Here is a 13,942-nt window from a genome sequence, read left to right as displayed (position 1 = left end):
GCATATTATGCTTTTATTATTATAGATGGGTGTTGGATTTTGTCAAATGTTCTTTCTGCATTTATTAATATGATCATGTGATTTTTGTCTTTCAACTTGTTTATGTGATGTATCACATTTATTGGTTTTTGAATATTGTACCAACCTTGCATCCCTGGAATAAATCCCACTTGGTCATGGTGTATGATCTTTTTAATATATTGCCATATCCAATTTGCTAATATTTTGTTGAGGGTTTTAGCATCTATGTTCATCAGGGATATTTGCCTGTATTTCTCTTTCTTTGTAGTGTCTTTATCTGCTTTTGGAATTAGGATAATGCTGGCCTCATAAAAAGAGTTTGGAAGTGTTTCTTCCTCTTGGATTTTTTGGAATATTTTGAGGAAGATAGGTGTTAATTCTTCTTTAAATGTTTGGTTAAACTTCCCTGTGAAGCCATTTGGACCAAGGCTTTTGTTTGGTGAGTGGGAGTTTTTTGATTACTGCTTCAATTTCCTTAATTGTATTGGCCTATTCATGTTTTCTCATTCTTCCTGACTCAGTTTTGGAAGATTGTATTCTTCTAGAAATGTGTCCATTTCATCCATTGTCCAGCTTGTTGGCATATAGTTGCTCATAGTATTTTCTTACAATCCTTTGTATTTTTAAAAAAATATTTTTATTGACTTCAGAGAGGAAGGGAGAGGGAGAAAGAGATAGAAATATCAATGATGAGAATCATTGATCGGCTGTCTCCTGCATGCTCCCTACTGGGGATCAAACCCACAACCTGGGCATGTGCCCTGACTGTGAATTGAACTATGAACTCCTGGTTCATAGTTTGATGCTCAACCATTGAGCCACACTGACTGTGCGAGGAACAACTCTTTTTATTGTTAACTGATAATCAAACTGTATCTTTTATAAATATCATATAGTCAAGTCTTTTGTATAATCCAGTCTTTACATTATAACTGGAATGGAAAAATCCCATTTGTTCATTCTTTTCTGCTTTTTAAATCAATTAATAAGAATGTCTCATTTTTTTGCATGTATCTGTCTAATTTTCCCAACACCATTTATTGAAGAGATTGTCTTGACTCCATTGTATGTTCTTGTCTCATTTGTCAAATATTAATTGAACATAGTGGTTTGGGTCAATTTCTGGGTTCTCTATTCTATTCCATTGATCTATATGTCTGTTCTTGTGCCAGTACCAGGCAGTTTACACCATACACAAAAACTCAAAATGGATAAAGGACTTCAACATAAGACGGGAAACCATAAAAATACTAGACGAATCCATAGGCAGCAAAATCTCAGACATATGCCGAAGCAATTTCTTCACCGATACAGCTCCTAAAGAGAAACTAAAGAGAAAATAAATGGGACTACATCAAAATATAAAGTTTTTGCACAACAAAAGAAACCATAAAGAAAACAACAAGAAAGCCCACTGCGTGGGAAAACATATTTGCCAGTGTATCACCGATAAGGGTTTAATCTCCAACATTTACAGGGAACTCATACAACTTAACAAAAGGAAGATAAACAACCCAATCAAAAAATGGGCAACGGACCTAAATATATATTTTTTGAAAGAGGACATAAGGAAGGTCAGGAGACATATGAAAACATGCTCAAAGTCATTAATCATCCGAGAGATACAAATCAAAACGACAATGAGGTATCATCTCACACCTGTCAGAATGGCTATCATCAACAAATCAACAAATGACAAGTGCTGGCGAGGATGCGGAGAAAAAGGAACCCTGTGCACTGCTGGTGGGAATGCAGACTGGTGCAGCCACTGTGGAGAACAGTATGGAGTTTCCTCAAAAAACTAGAAATGGAACTCCCATTTGACCCAGTGATCCCATTTCTAGGAATATATTCCAAGAAACTAGAAACACCAATCAGAAAGGATACATGCACCCCTATGTTCATAGCAGCACAATTTACAATAGCTAAGATTTGGAAACGCCTAAATGCCCATCAGCAGATGATTGGATTAAAAAACTGGTACATTTACACAATGAAATACGACGCTGCTGTAAAAAAGAAGGAATTCTTACCATTTGCAACAGCATGGATGGAACTGGAGAGCATTATATTAAGTGAAATAAGCCAGTCAGAGAAAGATAAATATCACATGATCTCACTCATTTATGGAATCTCTCTCTATATATAGCGGTAATATGCAAATTGTCGGTTACAGCGTCACAGTAATGACTATTCAACAGGCTGCGTGCAGCGAGGGGCAGGTTTGTGTGCACAACCTGTCACCAGGAGATGCATGGAGCACCTCTAGGTTCTCTCCCCCCCGCCCCCCCAAACCCCCGCTCCCATGGGTGGTGGCGGCGGCTCGTTCCCACCTCCCGCAGAAGCGTCGCAGCTCGCTCCTGCCTCCCGTGGAAGCAGCTCGAGACCCTCCTGGCTCCCACAGAAGGAGTGTGGCTCCCGCCAGCTCCCGCGGGTGCACTCCGGCTCCTGCTGGCTCCTACAGGTGCACTGTGGCTCCCGCCGGCTACTGCGGAAGTGGTGGGTGGCCTACTACATGTGATATCACGCGCTGGTCCACTAGTAATAGTATAATGAACAACATAAACTGATGAACAAAAACAGATCAAGAAACAGAAGCATCGATCAGACCGTCAAACCTCAGAGGGAAGGTAGGGAAGGGTTGGGGTAAGGGGGAAAGATCAACCAAAGGACTTGTATGCATGCATATAAGCCCAACCAATGGACACAGACAATGGGGGTGAGGGCATAAGTGGGGGTTCGAGGGGTGGGTGGGCAATGGGGCAGTAAGGGCACATATGTAATACCTTAATAAAGAAAAAAAATTTTTTTTAAATGTCATTTTCTCATTCAACTCCAAGTCCTTTTCCTACTTAATTTTTGTTTTGGTAAAACATGCATACATACAATTGACTGTTTTAACCATTTTTTAAAATATATATTTCAGTGGTAGTGCATTTACAGTGTACACTGTTCAACCATCACCACCATCTATCTATAGAACTTTTTCATCATCCCAAACATAAACTCTGTACCCATTAAAAAATAATTCCCAGTTCCCCTTCCTCCTGCTCCAGTAACCATCATTCTACTTTCTTTTTTAAAAATTGATTTCAGAGAGGAATGGAGAGTGATAAAGATAAAAACATCAATGATGAGCTGAGAATCATTGATCAACTGCCTCCTGCACACCCCCTACTTGGGATCCAGCCTGTCAACGGGCATGTGCCCTTGACTGGAATTGAACCTGGGACCCTTAAGTCCACAGGCTGACAGTATCCACTGAGCCAAACCAGCTAGGGCAGCCGTGGGCAAACTACGGCCCACGGGCATCCGGCCCGTTTGAAATGAATAAAACTAAAAAAAAAAAAAAAAAAAAAAGACTGTGCCCTTTTATATAATGATGTTTACTTTGAGTTTATATTAGTTCACACAAACACTCCATCCATGCTTTTGTTCCGGCCCTCCGGTCCAGTTTAAGAACCCATTGTGGCCCTCGAGTCAAAAAGTTTGCCCACCCCTGAGCTAGTGCCATCATTCTACTTTCTGGTTCTATGAAACTTGACTATTCTAGGAATATGATTATTCATAGAATTATACAGAACTTGTGCTTTTGTATGGGGGCATACTTAGTCTATTTTCAAGATTCATCCAATTTTGTATCCTGAGTCAAAATTTCCTTTTTTTGAAAAATATTCCATTGTATGTATATGCTATTTTGTTTTTTCATTCATCTCTTGATGGAATTTTGGGTTGTTTCACAAAGGTGTACAAGTATCTGTTTGAATTCTTGCTTTCAGTTCTTTTTTAGTGTATACCCAGGAGTGAAACTGCTGGGTCATATGTTAATCCTGTTTAACTTTTGGAGGAGCTTTACCTAGACTTCTAAAAAATACCTTTTCATACCACTTTTGTTTAATTTTACCCAGGAGTTTACAATGTCCCTTGTATACCATTTTTTCCCCTTGCATTATGTGGCTTAATTTTCTTCCCTAAGTATATTGTTTTTTAAAAAAATGTTTTTATTGATTTCAGGGAGAGGGAGAGAGGAACATCAATGAGAAGAGAGAATCACCGATCAGCTGTCTCCTGCATGCCCCCTACTGGGGATCGAACCCAGCAACCCACGCATGTGCCCTGATTGGGAATCGAACCATAACCTCCCGATTCATGGGTCAACACTGGCTGGGCCCTAAGAATATCTTTAAAAGTTTCTTCAGCAAGAGCCTGAAAATAAACTTGTGCTTTTTTTGTTGTTGTTTAAAGATGTCTGTAAAAAACAGGGAAGAGAATTTTGCTGTGTCCAGACTGTGCTGGCAGCCATCAGCCTGGCTTGTGGCTGAACAGAGCTCTCCCTGTGGGAGCGCACTGACCACCAGGGGCAGCTCCTGCATTGAGCATCTGCCCCCAGATGGTCAGTGTGTGTCATAGTGACCAGTCATTCCCAGTTGTTCTGCTGTTGGGGTCAATTTGCATATTACCCTTTTGTTGTATAGGATAGAGGCCTGGTGCACGGGTGGGGGCTGGCTGGTCTGCCCTGAAGGGTGCCCCGGATCAGGGTGGGGTCTCCCACTGGGGTGCCTGGCCAGCCTGGGTGAGGGGCTGATGGCTGTTTGCAGGCTGGTCAAGCCCCCCAGTGGGGCCCTCACCCCATGGGGGTGTGGCCAGCCTGGGTGAGGGGCTGAGGGCCGTTTTCAGGCTGTCCACACCCCCCCAGTGACCCAAGCTCCCAGCCTCTCCTTTTTTTTTTTCAGCACCTCCTTGAGCAGAGGCCAGGGCGGGCTGGAAGCAGGTATCTGGGATTTATCTTCTATAATTGAAACTTTGTAGCCTTGAGCGGAGCCCAGGGCTGGCCAGGGCAGGCAGGAAGCTTGGCTTCCTGCATCGCCGGGGACAACCTAAGCCTCCTCCTTGCTCCAGTTCTGTGGCTGCCGCCATCTTGGTTGGGTTAATTTGCATACTCGCTCCTGATTGGCTGGTGGGCGTAGCGGAGTGGCAGAGTGATGGTTAGTTTGCATCTTTCTCTTTTATTAGTGTAGATTACTGTCCTAAAACTATCCTAATAATTTCATTTTTATTTTTAAACTCTTGCATCATGAAGGGCCAAAAGAGACAAAGTATTTTGATCATCTTTACAGAATCATTTAACCAGTCACGATTTGTTTTGTTGTTAATTCCCACTTCTAAATTTAGTTTGTTGGTGGTGTTTCTTTGCAAAATTGTGACAGGGTTTCCATCTAGCTGGGAGAAACTTATTTCCATGTTAGCATTGTAATAATCATGGGAAACCATTACAGCATCTCATTTCTTGCTTTTAGTATGAATTCCCAGAGCAATTTTTTACATGTATAACATTTGATGAAAGGTATGTAGAATGCCAATAAACAGTCAAAATATTATATGAATACTTTAATGCAAAATGCTCAACACTTAATATTAGCAAAGCTCCATTTAAATTAAAATTCCATTTAACTAAAGATGGTTAACCCCAAGAATTGTACAGTAGTTGGTTTGTTATATAATGCCAGTCCTGATTCAAAAGAGCAAGAATCGCATTGTTAGCTGTCATTTCCTCCGTTGCTTTTCTAAACCCTAAGGGTTAGGGGAGGGGATACTCAGACAGACACAGAACAAAATACAACCCAAATAAACTGCACAGTTGTTCCTAATAGTTTTAACCCATTTTGACTAAGCTGTCCAAGCAAACAGCTAGAGTCATAACTGGAGTATTGTTCCAGAGCTGAGAAGAGGTTTTTATTTTTACAGCTTGGTAGTTCTGCACTAGGTGAGAAGTCACAGTTGAAGGATGCATGTTCTGTAAATAGTAACTACATATACACATTTAGTGTCTGTAAACACTAGGAATATACATTAGACAGTACCCTCACCAGGTACAGTTTAAAAAAGATGAGGTAACATGAATCTCAAAGTCCACAGGAATCCTGCCTGAAGAGTTTGAACAGCTGCCAGTATTCACCTCCAATGCACAGGGCTCAGGGCGTCTCCAGGACCCTCGGTTTGCTGAAGCTGGATTCCCCAGCCTTCAGCATAGCAACTGCATCTTTGACTGCATGGTAGATAACATTCTTCACCTAAAGGAACAAAAGGAGGTATGGTCAGTTTGCTGTTAAATCTAAAACCTGTTACTAAAAACAAACTTTTCCTACCAGTTTCCATACCATTCTCTCAGAATTTAAAACTCAATATTCACTATGAAATGTCAGTACTGGAAAGGTCCCCGGGCTCTTTTAGGCCCATATTTCACACATTTTAAACCCATGCCTCCTTTGAAGAACTTTAAAGACCCCTTTTGTAGGCTTTGATGCCATGTGGCCCTGCCCCTGGCAAGTGCAGGGAGAGGCAAGTTCAAAGGTACAGTTTTATTTTTCAGTTTGTTTTCCCCTGGTTTTGAAACATGAAATTATGTTACTTGGTTGACTATTAAAAGCCCTTAAAAAAACGTAGCCTCTTAGGCCCTCTCTGGGTCCCAGAGATTCTGTTCTGCTCTATCCAAGGGTGAGAGTATTGCAGCACTAAAAGTCTGTGTTCAAGACCCCTGCGTGGCAGCTCAGCCAGGATCGTTAAGTCAGATCTATTCCCTTTTAACACTAAAGACTTTCTCTCCAGACAGTCCCTTACAGACCAAGCAGAGATTTCCTGCTTGTTCCTCCTCTGCCTAAGTAGACAATGAAATTCAAAATAAAGCAGTTCATCAAATCACTGGACCAAGTGTGAGTTCACTAATTTTATAAGGTAAGTAATGGGCCATGAAGCCAGAGTCAGCCAATGCCAGGAATCAGTGCTAGTTTTACCTGTAATTTATCTTCATGATTAGTATGGGTCTGTGACAGGTAACGGAATTCCTGAGTAAGCCAGAAGCAGTGTTTCACATGCTCTGGGGAAACAAAATCTTCAGCCACTTTGATACAGCTATATAAGTTATGAACCTGAAAAACACCAAGCCACATCAGTCACACACACAGAAGTTCTTAGTAAAACCAGAAAAAAGGACAAAGTACTGGTTCTTGCCTGATGTGGAGCTCCTGCTGGGATAAACACCACATCCCCAAGAAACTGTACAATAGCCCAGCCTTGAACTCCGTACTCTTGATGAAGACGCTTCCTTAGGGATCGGTCTAAATACCAGCTCTGATCATGAATGGGATCATGGTCTGCTGGGTTTTCTTGACCTTGCTCTTCTGATACCTAGAATATATTAAAAACATTATGAAACTGAGCAATATGCTAAGGCCCATTGAAGGCATTCCTCCCCTCGAACCATGTGGGCAGTCAGTAACTGTCATATAGGCCTTCTTTATATAAGTGCCCTATTAGCAAAGATGTGTAGTCCTCAAAGACAGTAAGTAAAGGAATGAAGGAAAGACTGAAAAAAAATGAGGCTTCCCTTCTATCATTTCCTGTAAACAGACCGGCAGCTTCTGTATATGTGTATGTGTATATATAATTAATCTGAGGATATTTTTTCACTGATTTTTAGAGAGAGTGGAAGGAAGGGGAAGAGACAGAGATACATTGGTTGGTAGCCTCCCACATGCTCCCCAACCAGGGAAGGGGATCGAGCCTGCAACTGAGGTACATGCCCTGGACAGGAGTCAAACCCAGGACTCTCAGTCCACTGAGCCAAACCAGCTAGGGCAGCCTGTATACTTTTATAAATACAAATTCGGAAAATATTTTGGTGTAGACCAGTGGTCGGCAAACTGCGGCTCTCTGGCCCCTTGAGTGTGGCTCTTGCACAAAATACCGACTTCTGCGCATGGGCCACGAAGTTTCAATCGCACTGTACATGCGCGTCCGCATGTGGTATTTTGTGGAAGAGCCACACTCAAGGGGCCAAAGAGCCACATGTGGCTCTCGAGCCACAGTTTGCCGACCACGGGTCTAGACTTTTAAATATAAGTTGGCCCAAGCTCCATTTTGCAGATAATAAACACCTGTATAATCTGAATTATGAAATAGTCACCAAGATAGCTGTAGATTAAATTTGTTTATTCCAGATCAGACAGCACAGACTAAGGGTGATACTATTAAAAGAAACAATATGGTGATTAGCAGGTTTTCTTGAAGAGTCAAATGATCCTTAGCCAGAAACACTTTGATTCAAAGAAATGTTGTTAAGGGCTAGGAGTATTCATATCCATTGTTCATGAATTGCTGGAGGATATCAACCACAGATATCTGAGCTGCCACCAGCAGCCTCATGGCCAACCAGGTTAAAAACTGAATACACCCATCTTTCCAGCTGCCTAGAACTTCCACAGATAGCCCTTTGTGAGTAACTGCCAAGTAGACTCAGAAACTTCAAAACCACTCCATCTCTTTCCAGTGACCCTTCACAAGCTAATAGCCACAAGCAGGGCTGGAGGCCTTCTTGACCTGCTTCTATGTGAAGGCAGACAAAACCAACAGGGTCTTTTTTAACTCACTCAGAACATGGAACCAAGGGCCAAGGGATGATACACAACTTGTGAAGTTCTTAGATTTTCAAGGCAATAAAAACAAATTACATGCTATGAGATAGTCAGAGGAAGTAACTTATAAAGAGCACAAAAAATTCCAAACACACTATAATATAAAACACTATAATATAAAAGTCAGGGGCTCTTCTTTTCAGAGGTGTCAGCCTAATCATTTAGAAATCCTGTTTCTTAGCAACCAGCTTCAGCCTGTCCAATCTGACAGGCACAGATTTAACCTTTGAGGTTGTGATAATTCCCCAGTAACCCAGTCAGTTCTTGAACATGTAGTAATTTATATTGCTACTAGAGGCCCGTTGCACGAAATTCATGCACGGATAGGGTCCCTAGGCCTGACCAGCAATCAGGGCCCATCTGTGGGACAACCCGCGGGGCACCTGCCTTGGCTGGCCTGGGGCCTGCAGGCTGGGGGCAGCTCCTGCATTGAGCATCTGCCCCCTGGTGGTCAGTGCGCATCATAGTGACAGGTCGTTCCGCCATTCAGTCGATTTACATATCAGACTTTTATTATATAGGATAGGATTCCCCATGCCTCTCTTTACATGCCATAGGGTAAGGAGCACACCTTTTTAAGGAATTCTCGTATCTTCTCCGTGTCCTTAGCAGCATATATGTGCCAGAGAGCCCCTGGTTTCTCTTTTCCTTCAATAAATCGCTTTATTGTGAGTTCATCAGAGTCTCCATCTTGAATAGTTTTAAGGACTTCTGGAGTAAGAGAAAGCAAACATTAGCACACAGTCTCCAGCTGGAAGAGTGAGCCCCACTTTTACTTCAGCACCCTACCTTCTTCTTGGTCACACTGTCCTTTTGGAATTCCCACATAGACCATGACATTAGCTGCATCAGATACATCTAAGTGAAGATTTGTTGTTCCATATTTCCGATCTTCTGGAGTAATTAATCCTGCAAACAGAAAATGCCTTTAAATATACTAAAGGTAACAAAGGCTGACAGTCTTTCCTAATCCCTGGAGGGTACCTGGTCACGAAATTTAAAAGATGCTTCTCTAATCATGTAAAAGTGAGAGAACAATATTTAATAGTAGAGGCCTGGTGCACGGATTCATGCACCAGTGGGGTCCCTCAGCCTGGCCTGTGCCCTCTCACAATCCGGGACCCAACTGGGGGATGTCAGAGTGATGGTTTCGGCCTGATCCCTGCAGGCCAGGGCCAACATCCTCCAAGGATGTAGTAATGTGCAAAGTGGCAGGCAGCCGGGGAGGAGCCTGGGCCGGGCACTGCACTGCACTGCTGCAGCAGCACTCACCAGCCGTGTGAACCTAGTGTCTGATGGCCTATCAGTCAGCTGAGTGGTGCTCCCTGGAGCACACTGACCACCAGGGGGCAGCTCCTGCATCAAGTGTCTGCCCCCTGGTGGTCAGTGTGCATCATAGCAACTGGTCAAACAGTTGTTCAGTTGCTTAGACTTTTATATATATAAACTAGAGGCTTGGTGCACGAATTCATGCATGGGTGGGGTCCAGTGGGCCCACCCTGATCAAGGCCGATTGGGCTGGGCCGGCTGGGGGGAGGGGCCATGGGCAGTTGGCCGGTGGCCCCACTCCCTGTTCGAATGGTCGAGGGGACAATTTGCATATTAGCCTTTTATTATATAGGATTATTTTATCCTTTCAACTATGAAAGAAAATCATTTCTTATTAAATATTTAACCATAAATAAAATAAAACAAGTATAATAAACCCTCTCCTAATACAAGGGCTTTGGTTTCTAGTGATAGTCAAAAAGTCCCTGACAGACCCTTCTGCTGAGAATAACTAAAAATCCTGGATCCAACAATTGGGAAAATAATTTTTTAAAAAATGAATCACTGTGCTAGCAAGAAAAGATAATAAGCCAAAACTAGAAAGCAGAGCACGGCCAATGCTAGCAGGGGAGTGGAGCCACAAAAGCACACTGAGGAGTCATGGCTCAGAAACCCAATCTTTAACAAATGACCACTCTTTAATGATGTTTGTGGTAAGGTATAAGGTGTTTGAAAGTGAACACATTTTTATTTTCTTCAATCCCTAACTGCTTCCTCTGGATAGAAATAAGTTTGTCACAGGAAAAGCTTTTCTAGAACAATGCTGCCATCTACTGGAATCTAGATCTGCTGCCAAGCTATTTCAGTAAGAAGAGAATTTACAGTCAAACCTCGAATCTTGACTTTCTCCCATCTGAACGATTTGGTTCTCCACCAACTTGTTCACACAAAAAAGTCTTGGTTGTCAAACAAGTTCCAACGTTCTCCACCTGACAATCCTGTCTTGTTGATACATCAGCATGATGAAAAGCATCTCATCTCTCAGACCACAAAGGACAGAATGCGAGTCAGTTTACCATGCCGTGAATATTTTCCTGCTTGTTGGTTTTTGCTTTTGTTGCTGGTAAAATGGACACTTAGCACAATTTTAAAACATAAAGAGGCCATCAAGTGTGCTGATGTTGCTAAGGGTGTGAAAAGTACTCACAAAACAAGGGATCACAGGCAACTAAAGAGGTAGAAAACCTGTTGTTGATTTGGCCAAAGAAAGCAGTCAGCTAGTGACAGCATTTTGGAGGCAGTGATATGTGAACCAGCGAAGATGCTTCAGCCCTGGAACAAGTGCTGAAAATGATTCATTTAAGGCTAGGAGGGGGTGATTCGATAAATTAAAAAGTGCTTGTATATAGAATGAACAGTACATTAGACATGTACTGTATATAAGAAAGGTTAAAATGGGGAATCATTTGGGGGTCTGGAATGAATTCAATTTACACTCTTCTAAGTGATTTGGTTTTCAAACAAATGGCTTCTCAGCCTTTTGGAATGAATGAAATTTGAGAACCAAGGTTCCACTGTATTTTGAAAACTCAGATGACCACTTCTACCCTTTGAAGCTTCATTTCAATAAAACATGGATAATCATATTATGCAACATTACACCATTTACTTCTGTGGAAAATGCTTAATTCATGTAAACCCCTACTGTGAACAGAGTATCCCGAGATCCTGACCATCCAGCTACTTTGAAGGGCTTGAGTGAAGTGAACTCACTTAGGTAACATGATATGAGCCTCAGATATATTCAGAGCTCTCTAATCTGAGACCTGAGCAGCAAGGGGAATAAATAAGCAAGGGGACTTCTGCCTGTGTGTCCTCTCTCCCACAGACCATTGTCACGCCAGGCTGGCAGAACTATCTTGGGCATCTAGTCGGTGGGAGTTTCCCCAACCCTGCTCCTGGTGTTGCTCTGGGCTGACTCCAAACACTTGCTCCCCACAAAATATGCCTCTGAAGGACATGGAAAAGATGCCAAAGACTGTCCTTTCTTCAAGAGGCCTGCCATCCCTTCCTCAAGTTTGAGAGATTAGTGTTGGAAGTAATTATGGGAGGAAGAAATAAAAAAATCAAACTTACGAAACAACCTGAAAAATGGGAGTCAAATAATATAAAACACTACAAATTCACTGAATGATTCAAACAACTGAAATTTCATTCAACAATAAATTGATAAACCACCCTTTCAAAATGGCCAACTATAACAAAACAAACCTGAACAAAGACCCTACATAAAATAGGTCAACAGAAGTAGCTGAAATTGTAGAAACCAATCTCAATCCTGAGCAATCTTTATTGGACAGTTTATCAAGTCATGGCCAGGGAATAAAAACCCAATTCAAAGGGTACTTTAAATACTAACTTAAGTAACTACTTATCCACCAACATAGAACATTACATTGAAGAGTAGATGTTAAAACAGCTGGAATGCTTGTAGAATGACCTGAATGTCCAGCAACACTGAAATGACTAATAAAATTCCATTCATTCAATAATGTACCATGCAACTCTAGGGTGTCCCAAAATTCACGCAAGATTTGAATTTTGCGTGAGCATTAACAACAACAACAACAACAAAAAAAATGAAAGCCTAATTTTACTTGGTTTATTGAATCAGATTCTAATATCTATTGCCCTTTGATTTCAATCCCTTCAATTTGATAAGCATTACCAAGTACCAATTATGGCCCAGGAGCAGGGACAATGAAGACCAGTGAAGACCACGGCTTTGCGGATGTGCCAGCAAAGCCGTGGAGGCCATTTACCTGATGTGCTATTCCATACATAACCCTATACTGTATACTTTATGAATCAATAAAAAATTTACAATTTTAAATTATAAATCTGTGTTTTCTATCAAAATTACTTCTTGCGTGAATTTTGGGACACCCTATATTAAACGTTATCTTACCAAAGATGACTAAGGACTAATATGGTAGAGTGAAGTCAGCATCATGGTGGAGTGAGAAGACTCCTTTGTTTCTCCCCTTAAATTTACAAGTAGGATGACTATAACTCAACAAAAGATACTCACCCCCCTTCACGCTCAACGCACAAACACGCCTGGAAGATCCACCCATTGAAACATCTCAAGATGGGGCAGAATGGAATGAGTAGGGGAGACGGGATTGGGGGAACGGATAGCAAGGGTGGTTGCACATAGAGTTGGGTGCCTACCATGGTTCCAATGAGTTCAGAAGCCAAAACGGGGGCAGGGAGGGAGTCAGACTGAAACCCTCACACTATAGCCTGGATTGTATAAGGGACAGAAGAAGTAGAACTCTGAGAAAAATTATCTCCCTTCTCTCTTTCCCATCCTAGCAACCCTGGTAGAGGTGGTTGGGAAGCTTAAAACAATGCAGCACTGCCAACAGCCATTATTGGAATGAGGACAGAACCATGTTAAACTTGTCTTCACAGGCCCACCTATCCAGGCAGAGACTGGTGAAAAAAGATGAGAAGCCCAGACAGTGCGAGTACCCACAGCAGATGCTGGCAGGGGGGGCGAAGCCACAAGATCACACACTTGTCTCCCATGCCCAGTTCATCCAGCAGAGCCCATTAGAGGCAGTGGAGACACCTCCAAAATAACACAGCGGGGTCAGTGATCATTAGTAAAAAGGTAGTGCTAGGAGCTCACTAAACCAGTTCTATACCACCCACCATAAACCCATAACCACAGTGGTAGTGCCCCATAACCAAGATGAGCTGTTCACAGTGAATATGTAGCACTTTCCTTAACCAAAGTGGCGCTGCTTCACCTCAAGAGGAAAAAAACAAAACAGAACAAAAACACCTTGTACTGTAACACCATCTGCTGGAAAAAAATAGAAGTACCCTACCCATCACGTCTCTAAATTATTGAGAATAAAACAGCACCTAAACAAAAGAACTCATATCTCAAATGCACAGGCAGATAAATAATGTTAAATACCTTGAACAACCACAGTAACATGGAAGTACAGAAAGAAAATTAAATGTCTCCTCACATTAAACTCAAAGTCATGGGAGAATGTGACTTAAATGACAAGAGAATTTAAGATTGCAGTTGTGAAGAAGCTCAATGAGATACAAGAGAACTCAGAAAGGCAGTTCAATGAACTCAGGAAGAAAATTAGTGAACA

General features: G+C 42.0%; 1 protein-coding gene and 1 long non-coding RNA gene across 4 annotated transcripts in view; one reads left to right on the top strand and one right to left on the bottom strand.

The window, feature by feature from the left end:
• The window catches only part of LOC139020070 (uncharacterized), a 47,727-nt gene that overhangs the window by 20,451 nt on the left and 13,334 nt on the right, over positions 1 to 13,942 (top strand). The gene's annotated exons all lie outside the window — the stretch shown is intronic.
• KDM3A (lysine demethylase 3A) overlaps positions 5,395 to 13,942 on the bottom strand; it is a 60,495-nt gene continuing 51,947 nt past the window's right edge. For 2 of the 3 annotated variants that reach the window (XM_070429646.1, XM_070429647.1), the window contains exons 22-26: positions 9,282 to 9,401; positions 9,064 to 9,203; positions 7,030 to 7,206; positions 6,813 to 6,947; positions 5,395 to 6,092 (exon numbers count right to left, since the gene is read on the bottom strand). In XM_070429646.1, coding sequence (XP_070285747.1) covers positions 5,994 to 6,092; positions 6,813 to 6,947; positions 7,030 to 7,206; positions 9,064 to 9,203; positions 9,282 to 9,401 — 671 coding nt within the window. In that variant the 3' untranslated portion in view covers positions 5,395 to 5,993. Of the gene's footprint in view, positions 6,093 to 6,812; positions 6,948 to 7,029; positions 7,207 to 9,063; positions 9,204 to 9,281; positions 9,402 to 10,652; positions 10,802 to 13,942 lie in introns of those variants that run through there. The other variant, XM_070429649.1, reaches the window with a different exon arrangement.

This window comes from Myotis yumanensis, unplaced genomic scaffold (assembly GCF_028538775.1).
Source record: "Myotis yumanensis isolate MYYU_CA2020_CCGP unplaced genomic scaffold, mMyoYum1.0.hap1 SCAF_11, whole genome shotgun sequence".
NCBI classification, from domain to species: Eukaryota; Metazoa; Chordata; class Mammalia; order Chiroptera; family Vespertilionidae; genus Myotis; species Myotis yumanensis.
This window is presented reverse-complemented; position numbering and strand designations above follow the sequence as displayed.